The sequence below is a fragment of the Eptatretus burgeri genome, chromosome 5 (assembly GCF_056783735.1).
Source record: "Eptatretus burgeri isolate ZD-2024b chromosome 5, Ebu_testis_v1, whole genome shotgun sequence".
Taxonomy (NCBI): domain Eukaryota; kingdom Metazoa; phylum Chordata; class Myxini; order Myxiniformes; family Myxinidae; genus Eptatretus; species Eptatretus burgeri.
In genome coordinates, this window is record NC_140965.1 from 91,546,888 (window position 1) to 91,565,051 (window position 18,164).

Below are 18,164 nucleotides of genomic sequence, written 5' to 3' on the forward strand. Positions count from 1 at the left end.
AGTGGTCTTATTACATGGTGAGCACAGCGATTCACTATCGTGAGATTCATTAGGAATTCACCGAAAAGAGGTTCAGGAATAATGTTCCGACCGTATGGAATTCACCGATGAGCATTTGATTAATAATTATTTGTCTATGCAAATGTTCTTGCCATATCTTAATTATTATTGCCCCATAACATGGTTTGTGTGGTGGTAGGATAGCCTGGGGGTACGCACACTTGCCTCTGGACCGTCCGTATAGCCTCGGTTGGAATCTCGGGCCAGGTATAAATGACCATCCTAGTGTTTTACAGGCTGGGTGACATACATTGACGTGTGTATTGTTCCCCGGATGGATATTATATTGGTCATTCCATCTGCTAGCATTAGTTCGTTAAAAATTCCCACAGCGCCATTCACAAAGAGTACGCAGGCGAGCTATCTGTCGCCAGTGCCCTGAACAAAATTACTAATTTCTGCCTGGACTGCAAGGATAAAGTAGTTTGGTCTTCTTGGAGGTTCCTTGACACCAGATTATACTGCTTGCCATGTTAGGAGTGTGGTTGCGGTCTGGACAGCAGTTTTCCCACTGTAAGCAAATCACCCAGGTAGGTCACACGTTTCATGTGAACGGCCATCTTGGGGTCGGAAAGCGAACCAACACAAAGCATGATTTACCCAAGATATTCGCAAGAACACTGCCGGAAAATGACACCGGGTAATGATCGAGTTTCACAGGTCCATGAAGTTAGCACCCTTAACCGAATGAAAGTATGGGTTGTAGCATTACAAAAAAAAGGGGGGGGGGGTGAATGAGTAACGGATTGAATTGGGTAGGAACCCGAGCCTTACCAAACCCTAACCCAAGGGCGGACTGAGCAGCTGGGCATTCGGGCTCCGACCAAGGGTGAAAAAGCATCACCAACAAGGAGCCCGTGCTTAAAAAACATAAAACAAAATAAAATAAAAGGTTTACGTTTTCAGAAATAGGAGAGGAAGGCGATTTTAGAACGTGTATATATATATATATATATATATATATATATATATATATGTATAAAACATCATTTATTAATTGAGGGTTGAAAGTCCATTTCAGTTGATTCCCAAAAAAAAATTAAACTGTTAAAAGTAAACATTTTACCTGCCTTAAATAAACAACATTTACCGGTGTGAAAGCTACAGTTTCAAACGACAGAAAATGGTTATGGAACCATAAATGTGCGCTACAAAAAGCTGGGTTTGTATCTTATTTGTGCAAAAAATTATGAACCATCTTCACACCGATTTTTTTTTGCCAATCTTACGGAGAAATAGTGCTGAACGGACGAGGGTGTGAATCGACTCAGTCGTTCCAAATGTCCCGCTATCTCCTATAATTTAGATCATATATGGCAAAAATGACCACTTGTTTTTCCTCGAAAAAAATCTTCAGGTAAGTGACATGGAAAAATAATACTTTTGTCCATTTGTGCATTTTATTATACAGTTTCAGGCCGTTTATCTGGAACATTCCATGATGCATTGGAATGTCGTGTACAGTGACCTGCAAAAGTATTCACCCCCCCCCTCCAAGTCTTCACATTTTGATGCCACCTGAACTTATTACCTCTGCCACCGCAGGTAGAAGGAGATTATGTTTTCACTCCGTCTGTGTGTTTGCTTGTTTGTGTGCAGGATATCTCAAAAGGTTTTGCACAGATTGGGATGAAATTTTGTGGACACATTGTGTGTGTAACGAGGACGAATCGATTCGATTTTGGTGAAGACCCGAATCCAGATCCGGAAGTGAGAAGTTTAAATTCTTAAAGTGATTCTTCACCATTGAAGGCTTGGGCCAAAAACGATCTCTTGCACGACATTTAAAAAATGTATTGGGCCCGATATGTTCCACTGGATCAGGCATTACGTGGCGGAGGTATGCGCTCGCTCTACCGAGTGGCCATTCTCGTTTAATGATAATTTCAAATCAAACTTAATATTGTGCTTCAACTTAAAAATTAAGCTCCCCCTCTTATCTCAGGAGTTTTAAGGTGGAACTCACTTGGTCAGCCAACGAGGCAAACCTGAAGACCAAGAAGCTTTCCAAAGAAGTCAGACATAACGTGGTGGAGAAGCACTGTTCAGGAGAGGGTTATAAGATTTCAAAGTCACTCATTATCCCTTTGAGTACGGTAAAATCCATCCTTAAAAAATGGAAGATGTATCTTACCACCCAGACTCCACCCAGATCAGGTCACCCATCCAAACTCAGCAGCTGGGCAAGCACGAAGCTGATTTGGGATGTCACCGTAAATCCAACAATGACTTTGAAAGATCTGCAAGGCTCTATGTCCAAGATGGGGGTGAGTGTTCATCAATTAACGATATCCCGTTCCCTTCACAAAGTTGGCCTCTATGGACAGGTGGCAAGAAAGAAGCCATTACTGTAAAAGACGCATCTAATAGCTCATATTGAGTTTGCCAAAAAGCAACTTATTGATACTGCAGGCATGTGGAGAAACTTTTTGTGATCTTACTGCAGGCAAAGAAAGAGCTGCAGGCATATGGAGACGAGACAAAAATTTAACTTTGTGGTTGTTATTCAAAGCGTTACGTCTGGTGCAAACCAAACACTCTACACCACCAAATCAACACCATCCCTCCTGTCAATCATGGTTGTGGCAGCATCATGTTATGGAGCTGATTTTCATTAGCATGAACTGTGAAGCTTCTCAGGCGAGAAGGGACAATGGATGATGCAAAGTACAAGAGAATCCTTGATGAAAACCTGCTTGAGGTTTGGCCTATGTTGACCTTTTGGTCCATATTAACCTCAAAATAATTGGCTCGTTGAATTCTGACTTGAATCCATTTGAACATTTATGGTGAACCTTGAAGATTGCAGTCCATCGAAGATCCCCATCAAACTTGGCAGAGCTCGATCAATTTTTACGTGAAGAATGGGCAAAGGTTTCACCATCTCACTGTGCAAAGGTGGGAGAGACTGAACCAAAAAGACTCATTGCAGTCATTGCTGTAAAATGTGCTTCTACCAAGTACTGACTTAAGGGGCTGAATACTTTTACAACCAGTGAATTTTGATTTGTACATGTTTTTTGCAGGTATTCAGGACATGTAACATCCTTCAACTATAACAGTGTTTAGTTTGAGCTCTTCAGTTAGCAATAAAAATTTGGAAAAAAATCGTTTCGACATAATTCGTAATTCATCTAAATGTGGCATTATTGGGAGGGGGTGAATACTTTTGCAGGCCACTGTATGTACTGTACTCTGCAACATGATGTGCACCAGTTTCTGGCTCGTAAATTACAATGCATTTGTTTTTAATTAATGGTCTCATTATTACACTGCATATTTAAGCGCAAATGTTTGGTTTAGCAAACTTTTATTTCGCACAAAGTCTCATTCAAAAATTGTATCCAAGGGCTCAAAGACCCCTTTTAGTCGAAAGCACAGGATACCGTCCATCCATGCCCTAACCCTATTCACATCTTATGTGTTATGTGAATTTGTGTGAACTCCTTTTTTGTAATGGTTCAATCCATACTGTGAATCGGGTAAAGGGTGCTCACGTCACGGACGTGAATTTCTCTCCGATTCATGTGCTCAACACACTGGAAAGGAGGCATATGAAATCATTTTAAGAACTTTCCATAATGATCGAGTTGTTAAGCTCCTAGCAGAGTGCTGAAAACATGTTGCTATAGATTATGTCGGCATTGCTACCAAGAAAGCTTTATAAACTCGAACAGCATGCGTAGAGCGTGTGGTCCCACCTCATGTGCTCATTCTGAACAAAGAAACCATCGTCAACTGAACACGCTACTATTATGGCCCGTATACTCGTATCATCCACGCACCCCATTTTGTCAAAAAGTTTCTTGGCATGGGTTATGAACATCATAAATTTAATTCTTCACTCACATCGGGTCATAGATCAGATATATGAAGTTTCAAATTTTTGGGGATGAAGATTTTAATTCAACCAATTATGGCTGGAATACTTCAGTGATGACGTCATCGTTATGACCATACAAACCGCATGGAAAGTTGATGGCACATGCCAAGTTTCAATTTTTCTCGTTGAGCGGTTTTGGAGAAAATGTCCAATTTTATTTTATTTTAATCCAATATGGCTGCTACACCATGTGACCTATGGCATCAGAGTTTGCAATAAAATATTATCCATGGGGAGTCTCTCCCATGCTTAAAGCTTTGCATTGTTTAGACAAGCGGTTTCAGAGAAAAGCATTTTCAAAGTGAAAATATTGACGGTTTTTTTTGCATTGTTTAGACAAGCGGTTTCAGAGAAAAGCATTTTCAAAGTGAAAATATTGTGACGGTTTTGCAAAACCGTCACTTTCTGAAGGCAATGGCACGCAACATATAGCAGTTCCCGAGACAGTTATTTTGTTGGGGTTTATGGGTCACGATGTGGTGTGGGATTAGGCAGGTTTTCCCCTTCTTTTCTCCTCTTGCTTTTCTGGACACACGAACCTCTCCTTCACTCATGCACGCACACAAAAGATCATAACAAACAGGCAGCTCATTGACATACGCACACCAAAACAATTCAAATCACGCGTCATAACTCAATTGGCAGTTCACTTCGACCTTCACCATACTCGAACCCCAACGCTACAACATTTCACATACCATCATGACTCCTTTATTTATAATTGCCACACCATCAAATCACAACTCAACCTTGATGCCACAACCACAACCACCATGAATCACTATGCCAGAACGCACCGCAATGCTGACGCTACCATCGCCTCAACCATGGTCACCGCTGACGACTGCCACTCCCTTTTGTGACCGACAGGGAACGGGGGAGCACGGCACGCCATTGCTGACGCTCATTGTCTGGACATGCAGAAATCCCACTTGGAGCGCAAGTGTGTGCTCGATTCCATTTGACGTCATGTCGGTATCCCTGACGCTCTCTCTACTCGATAGTGGCCACTGTTGTGTGTCTGGCGCACGTTCGTGGAATATGATCTAAAATACTCAGCACACATCGGAGCTCGACCGCGTGGGAGAGCTCAGAGTGAATGGGGCCATTTCCACTGCCGAACCCTCACATGCATGCCCCCCCCCCAACCAAAGCCAGCTTTACTAATTCGGGCATAAAACTATTAGGATAACAAAATATCATGAGATGATAAAATATCACGAGATGACAGAATGATAACACCCTGTGATGCAAAAACTCAGTGAAATGTCATATATTTGTCGATTTTTGCAATTATCAATCGTAATCCTTTTGGGATTAAAATAATAGTAAAAAAAAATACGACAAATATCGAATTTATTCTACATCTGGCAAGTGGCAGCTCTGCCCGACTCCCGAAGCTTCGACCGCCCTCAAGCACTTTCAAAATGACGTACTTCCGTTGTTGAACGCGTGCTACGCAATCACACGCACAAGCAGAAACACAAATGGCTTATGGTGGGGCAATCGGCAGCACGTTGTGGCGGGGCAAGGAAACCGTGCTGGTCCTTGGGACCTCTGAAGATCCGATCAGAAAGATTCTCAACGACTTGCTGATTGGCTGTTCGTGTTGCCGGATTATGTCTATGGAAGGTCGTATTACTTCTGTGGAAATTGTCCGTGACTTCGGGACTTCATGAGCAGGTATGTTATCACCGGCTTTCAGGGGAGGCTCACGATATTCAATAATTTCTTCCATGGAAACCCATCGGATTCAGACGTGAGAAAAGCAGCAATGATTGTGAAGGTTATGCAGCAAAACGAGCTCCATGAGGTTTTAGCACAGCCATACAGAGCTGCAACTATTCTAGCGACAACAATTGCAGCCACAACATGGACAGCAGAGAGATCCTTCAGTACATCAAGATGCGTGAAAACATATCTCCGCACTGTGAGGGGACAAGAACGCCTCGAGAATATCGCTGTCGTCACCATCGAACGTGCCTCTTGTGAACTGAACAATCAAAAATGACATGGAAAGGATTATTGACATATTTGGTCACAGGAAGAATAGGTCATCTTCCTCCTTCAAGAGGATCAATCCCTTTTGCTCATTCTTCTTGATAAAATTTTATGACTTTAATCATTCATGTGACTCGAGTGATTTTGTTTTTTTTTTTGGACTTGCTTGGGTGAGTACATCTGCATGCCAGTGAAGTGTATATTTCGGCAACGTCGTCATCATAGCGACAGACAAATCTGTCGCTGCCCCCTTAAAAAAATTGGCTCGTACGCCCATGCTCACATGGGTGGAGCCGGCGCCAAGTTTCGTCTGCACACCAATGGGGGTGCTGGAAAACATCTATCGTTCCACATGGTCCGATGCCCAACTCCTCCCCCACCAGGGGATTATATAAGCGCCGTGCGTTCCGCACAGGCACGTTCTGTGCGTTCCGCAGGCGTTCCTAAAGGTTCTCAGCGTTCTGCATACTTGAGGTGTTCGTGAAGGTTCTGAGCTTCACTGTGCATTATTGGGCATTCTGTGCGTTCTTGGACTGATTCTTGGTTGGTGGACAACGAATGGAGCTTGACGGAGCGGTGGAACGGAGCGAACGGGCCAGAACACATTGGAGCACTGGACGAACGAAGGAACCAGGCGCCAGGCTGAGCACATTTATTAGAGCATTAGCAGTTACCCGTAACGACTTCCTTACACTTCATTAAGCCTATCTTCTCTCACATGCTTTTCTTTCCTTTCCGTCTTGTCTATTGTGGATGCAAGTTCATAAAAAAAAAGCATCAGCAATTACCTGGGCCCACTGATCCACATGTTAGCTTCCTCTCTGCACATCACTCGCCAATCACCACACCCCCATCTTGCACCTCCTCTGACAACGCACCTTAAACACCCTCAGTTTTCCCCCTCCTCAGCGAATGGGTTTGCGCAGGTCCGTCGACAGCACCTGGTAATTAAGAGGTTGCAAACACCTCGCACTTTCCTTATCTTTCTGTGTTACCTACCTTTGTTCAGGAGTGTTTCTGATGACGCCTGTCGTGTTAGCATAGATAAGCCTGTTGAAGTATTCGATTGGTTTCGCGCTGCACCTTGTCTTTCTTTTGTATACTGTACAACTGTTTTCTTTTACTGCACCTCACCAATCCTTGATTCTTCCAATCCTTCCTTCCAATCACCCTGCTGCACATATCTTCTTGTATTAAAACCCTTGCTTGCTTGTTACACAAACCTTTCCTCGCCCTTTCTTGTAATAACTTGCTTGCATTGTAAATGTACCCAGTTCACAGCGTCTTTTCCTCCAATTGTCCAGCATAGTCCACACGTAGTGTTCGCCAGGAAGTACTACCCACTGATCAGCTCCACACATTAGCCAGTGGGTACTTGGCAGCTCCGCTTGGCTGCACCTGATCAGGTAAGATAAGACAAGTATGCATTGAGGGCGTGAGCCCGTCCAAAGGTAAGGTAACATGTGAAGTCGTGATAACCCTGCCAGGATTGGCAGTACCAATCGGGGTTTGTGGTTGATCCACGACCAGCAGAGCTATCCGCGGCTCGTGGCCTCAGGACCGGATGTTCTGGAGGAACTCGACTGCTTCACCTCATGGTGAACCTCAAACCCTGGCCCGTAACAATGCAGAGATGTGCTCTCGTGCTCTCTCTGTCTCTGTCTCTGTCTCTCTGTCTCTCTGTCTCTGTGTCTCTGTCTCTCTGTCTCTGTCTCTCTGTGTCTCTCTCTCTCTCTGTCTCTGTCTCTGTCTCTCTGTGTCTCTCTCTCTCTCTCTCTCTCTCTCTCTCTCTCTCTCTCTCTCTCTCTCTCTCTCTCTCTCTCTCTCTCTCTCTCTCTCTCTCTCTCTCTCTCTCTCTCTCTCTCTCTCTCTCTCTCTCTCTCTCTCTCTCTCTCTCTCTCTCTGTCTCTCTCTCTGTCTCTCTCTCTCTGTCTCTCTCTCTGTCTCTCTCTCTGTCTCTCTCTCTCTCTGTGTCTCTCTCTCTCTCTCTCTCTCTCTCTGTGTCTCTCTCTCTCTTTTTCTCTCTCTCACACACACACACTCTCACCAATAGTCTCGCATCTCCTTCGTGGGGATAATAACATAAACTACATTGTGATTGTGACTCGATAACAATAATTACAAGTTTGATGATCAAATTACCACAAACTTACCTTCCCACTCGTGGTCGGTTCGCTGATGTAGATGTTGCTCATGTTGTGTACTGTTACCTCTCACGACAGTTACCCACCTACCTGTGCAAGCAAAATACCTGATTGGTGATTCATTTTATGCGGATTTTAATATATATTTTAAACAAATAACAAAACCCACAATGACAAAGGGTAAAAATGAATGTCGGGTCCGGCCGATTAAAAGTACAGACAAACGCATTCGGGTTCCACATTCCACGTAATTCCTCCTTTCTGACGTTCGTCTCAGGAATAACAAACGATGAACGACAGTTATATATTTTTTTTTTCGGAAAAATATAATCCGTTCATTATAAATCAGCCACGAACTCCAGAAATGTGTACCTCGTTCGGATCATGGCTTCTGGACTTGTTGTTCGTGAGATGGACGTGCTCAAAATGGACGCGGAAGTGCACAAACGTGCAAATTGCGAGCGAAGAACAAGTACGGGAGCTACTGTTGCGACCTGTGCCGTCATGGCCGCCATGCACTGCACCAAAATGAAAATTTACAAACTTGAGGTTCTTGTACCGAAGTCATCAATGAAGCTTCAACGACGCCGACGATAACAAAAATATTAATTGAAACGATAACAGAAATAGATTTAGCCCAACCCCCCACCGCCAAAAAAGACAAAAACAATAGTAACATGAACGATGGAGTAATGAAAGGAACCACCAGATATTACTTCCGGGTGTTCGATGACGTATTTCCGGTTTGCGTAAACCCGATTATCGAATCTTCTTCGTTTTGCCGTTTTGAAGTGTTCTCCGGTTTTGCATTGGAAAATCAACTTCTTGGTTCATCTTAACTCGGCACGGTACGAACTTTTCACCTTGGTTTCAATGCTTTTTATTCATAGGTTCGAATCATAGCTTTTCACAAAAGTATTTCTCTGTATTCGTCTTGCATATTTGCATGATATTTTCCCCTTTTCCTCATGGACGTTTCCTTTCACACACTTCTTATGGACGTTGATGCTCGCCTCTTGGGAAGTGAATGCAGAAGAGTAGCGCAATGGAGGCACCCTTTGTTTAATTGTCTCCTCGCTCCAGCGTGTGGGCGCCTAGTAACGGTCGACGCCGGAAGTTGTCCGGTCGTCCCGTGCCGGTCTCGTCCCGAACCCAAGGGGCCAACCCATGTTTCGCGTCCACTAACATCACAACATGTAAACTGTGCGCCAGTTTAGGAATCGGTGGTTAATGACACCATTGTAATGTTCGTGTCACAGTACATTTTTGTTCCAACTGTGTCCAGTAACCAAGGAGACCGCTTGGGCAGCACCAACGCTCTGCACAGAGTGTGGTCCCGATGGATGGATGGATATACACAGGTGATCATGCACACACATGCTGCCCAAGAAGAGAGTGACGAAGCGACCCTGGTGGGACTCAACCAGGTGCACAGAGCGATGAGTGTAGAACGAGCTGAGCACGTGAAATGCTCAACTGACGACCAGGTTCAATTTGTAAACAAATAAAACGTGAACACAACAATTCTGACAAAAGTATCCCAACCTCACGTTGCAAGGGTTTTCTAAAAACAGGTGCGAATCGAAGATGCCACACAGGAAAATGAAATGGTAACAAATGCAGCCCCAACAATTGCAAAATATATATATATATATATATATATATATATATATATATATATATATATATATATATATATATATATATAAATAACAAATATACACCAACAACTGAGAGAAAGAACGCCTGAAGAGCAGGAAAATACAGAAAACTAGAAGGGCGCTCGGAAGAGCGCATACCTCCGCCACGTAATGCCTGCTCCACGAGAACATATCGGGCCCAATACATTTTTTATATATCATGTTGTATATTGTTTTTGCCTCTATCTCTCAATGGTGAAGAATCGCTTGAAATAATTAAATAATTGTCGTATCGAGATCCGGATTCGGATCTTCAGCAAAATCGAACCATTTCGTCGTGGTCACACACCCGACCTGTCCACCAAGTTTCATCCGAATCCGCCCACGACTTTTTGAGACATCATAGTAGATGATAAATGTAAATTCTGGGACTCCCATTCAAATGAATGGGGGGAAAGGGAAAAACTTTCTGACTCAAGCCCCAAAAGCCCAAAATAGGAGACTGATTTTTCTCCCCATCTTTCCCTCCCATACAAGCAAATGTAAAATTGAGACTGATTTTCTCCCCACCTATCCCCTTCCCTCCCATACAAGCAAATGTAAAATTGAGACTATGAAAGATTGAGATTTACTGATTAAAGCACTTCTTCTCCCCAACATAATCACAGTCCTTTTATATTTTAATTCCACTCAAAGAGCGAACCAACAAATATTTGCCCATGTTCTACTTCAGGGAATAACGTCATTTTCTTATAACATTCATTTCCATCGAGTATATTCACAAAGAATAACTTGGAACTTGGTTTAAGTGTCTTTGTTGAGCAGAAATGAAATGATAAACTTCTCTGAATGCTCTTGTTTTGACCACCTCCTGAGCCACATATCATTTTGAGATTGGAGTAAATTGTTTTTCCATTGTTCAATTGATAACCATCAAAGTTTTCAGTCCATTCAAGGATATTTGTTTTTTTTCTTTACATCCTCCAATCTACTTGTAATTAAATTTATCCCCTATTTGTTTTATCTACCTTCACCCCAGTTATTTCTTCAATAAGACTTATTTGATATTTCTGACATTCTTTATGTTTTCCATTTAAATACCAAGGCTGATTACATCTCCACTCTTTGGTTTGGTTATTGCTTGGTTCTATCATCTATAAGTCAGTAAAAAGATGACGGAAGCCTGTTAAAATTCCCAACCCAATATCTTAACACTTATACTTATAACCATAAGGGAGACTATTGATTCCATTCTCTAAAAAATATATTTTATCATCAAAAGCTCCTCATGCTTTCTTATTTATCTCTTCTGTGTGTAATTGATGTTTATAACTTCATTCTTATTGTATTCATTTTTCTGTACTCTTCCTTCTTGAAGATTAAACAGTTGTAATAATGTTTAAAGTATATTGTTTCCTTGATTATATTTTTCTTTATTCCCTTTAGCTTCTTATCACACCTTTCAATGTTATTATTATCAATATACGTGAAAGCATAAGACTGATCTCAATCCTATAAATTCACTCATGACCTTCCCACCCAATTCATCTTCAAACTTACCAATAACCTTTTTATTCTTTTATGAAAACAACACATCACCTGACTTATAATTACTTGAATCATATATATTGTTGCGGATTCGCGCCCGCCGGCGTGCTGACGGCCACGTAACTCGAATCGCGGCACGTCGCCCACCGGACAGACAATCCAGTCGTGACCCTCTCGGACTAACGCCGGGAACCAGTCACGGGTGGACCTTTCGGTCTCACCGCGATCGAGCCAATCAGCCCCCGCGTGGGATAGGGTTGCTCGCCAAATTCGACCTACCTAAGTACCCACACGGAGGGTAGACCGGGCGGTCGCACCTCGCCGCAGGTCGACTTCGGACACGGGCCACTTAAGCGACCCGTTCCGTACTATCGGGATAACCGAGCGGTGTTATTCGTCGACCTCGACGGTTCGATTAATTATCGGGCGTATTCAGCCCACTACCAACCCTTTACGTGAAGCAAGATGAGGATTCAATGAAAGAAATGACGAAAGCGGGAAACAGTTCAACACAAAGCACATTTATTCGCGATGAACGGAAAGCACACATATTCAATTCCACCAAAAGCACACAGAAAAGAAAAACACAATGCAATTTACACAAAAAGCAAATGCGACAATGCAGATCTAATACTGATTACGCGAGCACACGGCAACACTTATACAATTTTACTTCACAGACGGCGCCGACAACACATACCCAAAACCAAGGAAAAGAATACCCTCAAGGATGAGGCGGGCCTGAGGCCGAGACCGGGTCGGGCCTACCCGTCTGGTGATGAGACGCGGAGCGGCGATGGTGCCTCAACTCCGCGGGCCTCGCGGGCAGTGTCTGGTAGGGGGTGGGAAAGGGGCCCCCTTGGTCGCACTATCTCAGCGCGGGGGGAAACAGGAGGGGGTTGCTGATGCTCGGGGTATAGAGGATTCCTACTCTGCCTCGAGTCCCGCGACGAGCGTCTCCACCTCGGCCAGGTCGCGCTGTCGGCCTCCCTGGGGTGCAGCTCCCTGCACGACGCGAGCACCCCCTCGTCTGCCCTCGCCGCCTCTCCACAGCTCCGTCCCCTCCGCTCCGACTCCAACGCACACGACGACGACCAGCTCCTTCTTGCCAACTCCACCGCCCGCGAAGTCTTAACTCTCTATCCTCTTTGACTGACGAACACGGTCGCTTATATAAGCCCCGTGGCTTCGCTCTCTCATCTTTGACCCCCTCCCTTCGACCTTTCACCTCGCTCCCCATTGGCCCGAGAAAAAGTGGGCGTGAATGCTTTTGGATCCATAAATTTGCATATATCGATCGCCCTCCAACGCCCTGGGGGCGGGGCCAAATCGCCCCTCGCTCACCGATTGGACGGAACAAAAGTGGGCGTGTGTCGTTTTTGATCCGTTTTTGAAGTGGAAAATCCGTGGTTTTGTACACGCTGTTCGGCGCGCACCCTGCACGAGTCCAACACCGGTACCCACAAGCGGCGCAAGAACGGTGGCGATGCGACGGTTGCGAGGTGTGACGTGAAGCGGCGCCGCGGTGGGTGGTTGATGTTGTGGTTGTAACAATGGCGGTTGGTCCAAATTAAAGATAGTAAAAGAAAAACGGCTATCCTGAAGAGTCGCAGCACGCATAAATGACATGTATTCCCACTAGACAACGGGTTTGGGCCTAACTACACATGTACTTACCGAGATATCTCACCTAAGGGACCTGAATGGTGGTTTGCGAATTTGGTAACCACAACACTACCCCCTCCCCTTTTTACAGACTTGTCCCGAGTCGTCAAATTTTCGTGTGCCATCATGTGTAGTTTTCCCCTAGTACATTTTACCTACGGATCCCTGAGTGCGACATTCATGCGGTATTCGTGTCCCCAAAATAAATAACCTGAGGGCTGCGTAACTACCTAAACAAACTCACTCACACGGACGACTTAAATAAAATTGCCGGCGCTAAGACAAACATGCCGGGGGCGCACTCATATTTACAGTACATCTTACCCTTAACTTACAAATTTTACACTAAACCATGGCCCAGGATCATTGAACTCTGCAAAAAGAAAGCAGTTAGCAGGGAGCCAGGCTGCCCGCATGCAGTCTCTGGCTCAAACAATGCAGGTGACAGGGAACGTGGCTGGCTGCTCACACGCAGTCCAAGGCCTTCCTTTTTGAACTGAACGCAGTGAACCACAACGGTGCATGGGCTGCACAAACGCAGTCTCCGTGCCAGCTCAAGTGGCACACGCAATGAACACAACGAATGGATGGATGAACACAACACGGTGCACGGGCCGCCACTGCAGGCCCGTGTTGTAGCTGCCAACAGGGCAGTTCTCGCAGCTTGCAAACTGTTGCCTTGCGGATCCTGGCGCACATGGAAATGAACAGGGGGGGCAAACCAAAAATTGAACGGGGCTGGTGAACGTGGGCAGTGGGCATGGCATAGGCAGCAGGCAAACACAGCCTGCAGAAGAAGGCCGCTGCAGGCAAACACAGCCGGCAGATGAACTGGCCGGCACAGGCCTTGAAGGAAAACAGCCAGCCGGCAGGTGAAGTGGGCCGGCACAGGCCTTGAAGAAAAACAGCCAGCAGATGAACTGGCCGGCACAGGCCTTGCAGTAACACAGCCAGCAGATGAAGCTGGCCAGCTTTTGCCGTTCAGTGGAGGTTGGTGGAGGGAGTGCGGTGGTGCTGGCCACTTGGAAGGCGGGCTCGGACCTACCTCCCTGTCTCCCTCCCACCTATCGCCTTTGCCTGTCACTGTACATACCCACTCCCTTAATTTGTCAAACCCCAATTTAGCCCCAACTTTTTTTTTTTCTTTTTTTTTTTTTACTCCCCCACTATAAATCGTCCCCTAACCCCCTTTATCGTCCTTGTTCGGCTAACCTATTCTGTCACCTAGCCTACTCCCAACCCCTGCGTTCCCTTCCCGGAGGGGAATAAGGGAGAGCTAACGTCCTGTGTTGAGGCCCAACGAAGCCTCAGAATGGCCTCCCCAGAGTTCGGCGATCTTAACACCAAGTGGGTCCAGCGGCCCACAACGACAGCGAGGGGATGGATGGTGCGGAGGGGTACATCTCCTAATCTACCCTATCCATTTAACTGCTAAACTACCCCGGGGCTTTCAACAAGCGCCTCTCGCTTAAACCATTGGTTCTATAAACCCAGATTCCCGTCGCCTGTGTTGGTGTCCTTACAATTTCGGGCCTCGCCCCCCAATTTTCTCTCCGTGCCCTCACACGGTCTCATGGCTGGGACACGTGGCTCCCTTTGGCAGGCACGACCCTCTGCCGAATCTCCCGCTATGGCACCCCCGGGCACTACACTGCCTCCGAGCCTACCAGCTCCCTAACACCGGGAGAGTGCCCCCATGGCACCTCCCTGAAACGCACACGTGGCAGGCTGGCTTCCCAGGCCCCTTTCCGAGGGTCACCCTTGCCCACAACACTGCCCACGCGGCTAATGGCGCCCTGGGCCCCCGCACCAAGCAGGCGCACCCGTGCCCACTACGCTATCCCGGCCCCCCATGGGCCCTTGGCCTACCACGGCCGACTAGCCTGGTGCCCGGGGTACCCACTCAGCGATACTCACCTTTCGCAGCCACGCTCCCAAGCCCGTCAACAGGGCTCCTGCACCCCTCCAAATGGGTCTCGAGCCTACTTTCCCACCAACAACAAAACGACCTCCATTTTTCAATTTGACTAACCCAGCTAACTCACTCTACACTGACCCCGGGGTCCCTTGGGCGGGAGTCACTCCTCCCCCCAATCACTCATCGCACCATGCATTCCCCATTCGCTCCATACACACAGACTCGCTGGCCTCACTCACTCAACATGTACACGTACTCACCTCACAACCCACAACTCTTCAACACACACACCGCTGAACTCTGCCATCCTCCTAACTACATCCCCTAACTAACTCGTGCTCCCACGTCATCCCTTAAACTACAGCACGTTCCTTTTAACACTACGTAGCTAAACTACGTCCCCTCTACACACTCACAAGTCTGTCCATGTCCTCATATGTCCCAAAAATCACTTTCCCAACCTAAATCTCGCTATCATCCCTCTAACTAATCCATTCCACGGACTCCATGAGGACTTACCCCTGCCCCATGAAGTCGGTCTAACTAAGCTAACCCTTCCCCCTAACTAGTTTCCATCCTGTGCCCAGGTAAGGGGGTCTTCCACCCCTTGCCCAGGAATCCTGTGCACCCGAAAGTGAGGCTTGCTTTTTTTTTTTTTCCATGCGCATCACCAGCGCGGCAACTCAGAGCTCGCGCACTTTGCACCTGCCCGTGACGTCATGCAGCTGCACGTGTTCCTCGTCCCTCCCTGGACGGTACCATCCGGCAGAGACACCCCTCCTGCCGGACCCCAACCCCACGTGCAGCCATGGCGTCACCGTGCGCATAAAAAAACACAAGCCCCACGTCTCGAGGGGTTCCCCACGCGAACACATGTGCTTTGCCCGTTGGAGCTTAACACACACGATCGCGTGGAGAACCCGTCCGGTCCAAATCCGTTTGCCTGCCCAAACTCTGTCCGTCCGCGGGATCGGCAAATCCACCGCTGGCGTTTCCGGACCGGGACTTCACCCTCGCAAGCGAGCACGCGGTGGTCTCGTGCGTTGCACAGCACGAACCGCGTGCTCACTGCTGGGTGAACCCGGCACGGTCCCCGAAACAACCACAGCCGCCCCTCGGCTTTCTTTTCTCACATGTCGCCGCCGTCGCCTCCATTCAACCCACACACACCTGCGTGTAACGACGCACACACTCCACCCCACCACATTCACCCCGGGAGACGCGGCTGCGTGCTCCCGCATGCCAACCGACATCTCCCTCACATACCGCTCTCCCACACACACGGTCTCCCTTACATAACCCATACCACTCACACGTGGTGCTCCATTCACTCGTGCCTCACTCACACACGCGGGGGCACTCAACCGCGGTGCCTCATCCACACACCGTGCCTCACTCATACACGCGGGGCACTCAACCGCGGTGCCTCATCCACACACGCGGGGGCACTCAACCGCGGTGTCTCATCCATTCTCCGTGCCTCACTCATACACGGTGCCTCATCCACACACGGCGTGCTGGGAAGCACGTACTCTGGCACCATCGCCACCACACCACTCACACACGGGGTCGCTTCCACACACGGGGACGCACTCACACCTTGCACCACACACACAGGGACAACCACACTGGGGATTTGTGTCCCCACAAGGGTCTCCGGGGCCTCTATACCCCCCAAGCTCTCCAAGCACCCGTCCACAGCACTCGTCCCCTCAACCTCGCAAAGCACGACCGAACTCACCTGGTCGTGACTTGCCTCAAGGGGGCATCCTCCCTCCCCTCGTTCCTGGAGGAGGCCATCCAGGTGCTCGCACTGGGTCCCTACACGCTCCGCGAGCTCACCCCCATTATCCTCCACTACCTCCGTGTGTGTGTGTGCGTCACTTACCCCGTCTTCATCGTGTAGTCTTCCCTCTATCGTTCCCATCTCCCGTGTCTCTGCCAACTCTTCACCCTTTACCTCTCTTGTCTCAACTATTATTTCCGTTGTCGTCATTTCGTGTCTCGTCTCACACGTTTTGGTCTCCCCATTTAATTTTTCCCTTTTGGTCACCGTCGATTCCTCTGTCACGACCCTCGCCCAACACGCCCCCCGAATTATTTTTTTACCCGCCTCCACCGCGGGCCTGTCAGCCGTTGCACCCCCTTCCAGCTCGTTTGCTCCTACACGTGGAGTCGCCATTTCTATCTCCCTGGTCACGGCCTTCATGCCCGCCTGCAGGCATCGGCCCATGTTCTGCGTCTCACCCCGTAGCTTTTTCATTTCCTCCTTCATGTTTGTTTCCATTCCGTTCATTTGTTGTGTATTCGCATCCATCGTCGTTTTCACTTCATTCATTTGCTTGTTCATGTCTTTCATTTCGTTTTTCATTTCATTTGTATTTGTATCCATCTTTTCTGTCATTGCCGCCAGCATGGCGCATAACTGGGCCATGTCGGATGCACTCAGCTGAGCCGTTTCGGCAAGGGTTGGGGAAGGGTTTTGGTGGAGAGGGGGGGGGGGGAGGTGTCATACACCGCGGCTGCTGCCGCACCCATTTCGGGCTCTGGGTTCAGTTGGGCGAGTTCGTGTTCCTGCACAATCAACATTTCCTGCACGGGGATTCCATCCTGGACCATGGATTCTACACATTCTACATCCATTTCTAATACCCCCGGCTCCCGCTCGCCTTGAGACGCCATCTTGCTTCTCGTGAAGGGTTAATTTCGCTCGCTCGTAATTTGGAGGGAATCGGGGGTCGCTTCTCTCACCCCTGGACCGATTCCCGTGAATTTAATTGGAGACAGGAGAGCCCGTTTTCCTGTTCTCCGATACCAGTGCCGCGAGGATGGCGATGAATTTGTATCGCATGACCTGACACCAGTGTTGCGGATTCGCGCCCGCCGGCGTGCTGACGGCCACGTAACTCGAATCGCGGCACGTCGCCCACCGGACGGACAATCCAGTCGTGACCCTCTCGGACTAACGCCGGGAACCAGTCACGGGTGGACGTTTCGGTCTCACCGCGATCGAGCCAATCAGCCCCCGCGTGGGATAGGGTTGCTCGCCAAATTCGACCTACCTAAGTACCCACACGGAGGGTAGACCGGGCGGTCGCACCTCGCCGCAGGTCGACTTCGGACACGGGCCACTTAAGCGACCCGTTCCGTACTATCGGGATAACCGAGCGGTGTTATTCGTCGACCTCGACGGTTCGATTAATTATCGGGCGTATTCAGCCCACTACCAACCCTTTACATGAAGCAAGATGAGGATTCAATGAAAGAAATGACGAAGCGAAGCGGGAAACAGTTCAACACAAAGC

The 18,164-nt window shown here is 47.6% G+C and overlaps 2 protein-coding genes across 9 annotated transcripts in view; one reads left to right on the forward strand and one right to left on the reverse strand.

Annotated features, from left to right (window-relative positions):
* Positions 1–8,710, reverse strand: part of CWC27 (CWC27 spliceosome associated cyclophilin) — a 61,787-nt gene extending 53,077 nt beyond the window's left edge. The window contains exons 1-2 of one of the 3 annotated variants that reach the window (XM_085882856.1): positions 8,461–8,710; positions 8,098–8,178 (exon numbers count right to left, since the gene is read on the reverse strand). In XM_085882856.1, coding sequence (XP_085738982.1) covers positions 8,098–8,139 — 42 coding nt within the window. In that variant the 5' untranslated portion in view covers positions 8,140–8,178; positions 8,461–8,710. Of the gene's footprint in view, positions 1–8,097; positions 8,179–8,309; positions 8,331–8,445 lie in introns of those variants that run through there. The other 2 variants (XM_085882857.1, XM_085882858.1) reach the window with 2 other exon arrangements.
* Positions 1–18,164, forward strand: part of AIP (AHR interacting HSP90 co-chaperone) — a 119,354-nt gene that overhangs the window by 21,469 nt on the left and 79,721 nt on the right. For 4 of the 6 annotated variants that reach the window (XR_015058567.1, XM_085882859.1, XM_085882862.1 and 1 more), the window contains exon 1: positions 8,802–8,936. The exons of 1 other annotated variant lie outside the window; for it this stretch is intronic. The gene's annotated coding sequence lies outside the window, so the exon portion shown is untranslated. Of the gene's footprint in view, positions 1–8,801; positions 8,937–9,373; positions 9,516–18,164 lie in introns of those variants that run through there. One more of the 6 variants, XM_085882860.1, reaches the window with a different exon arrangement.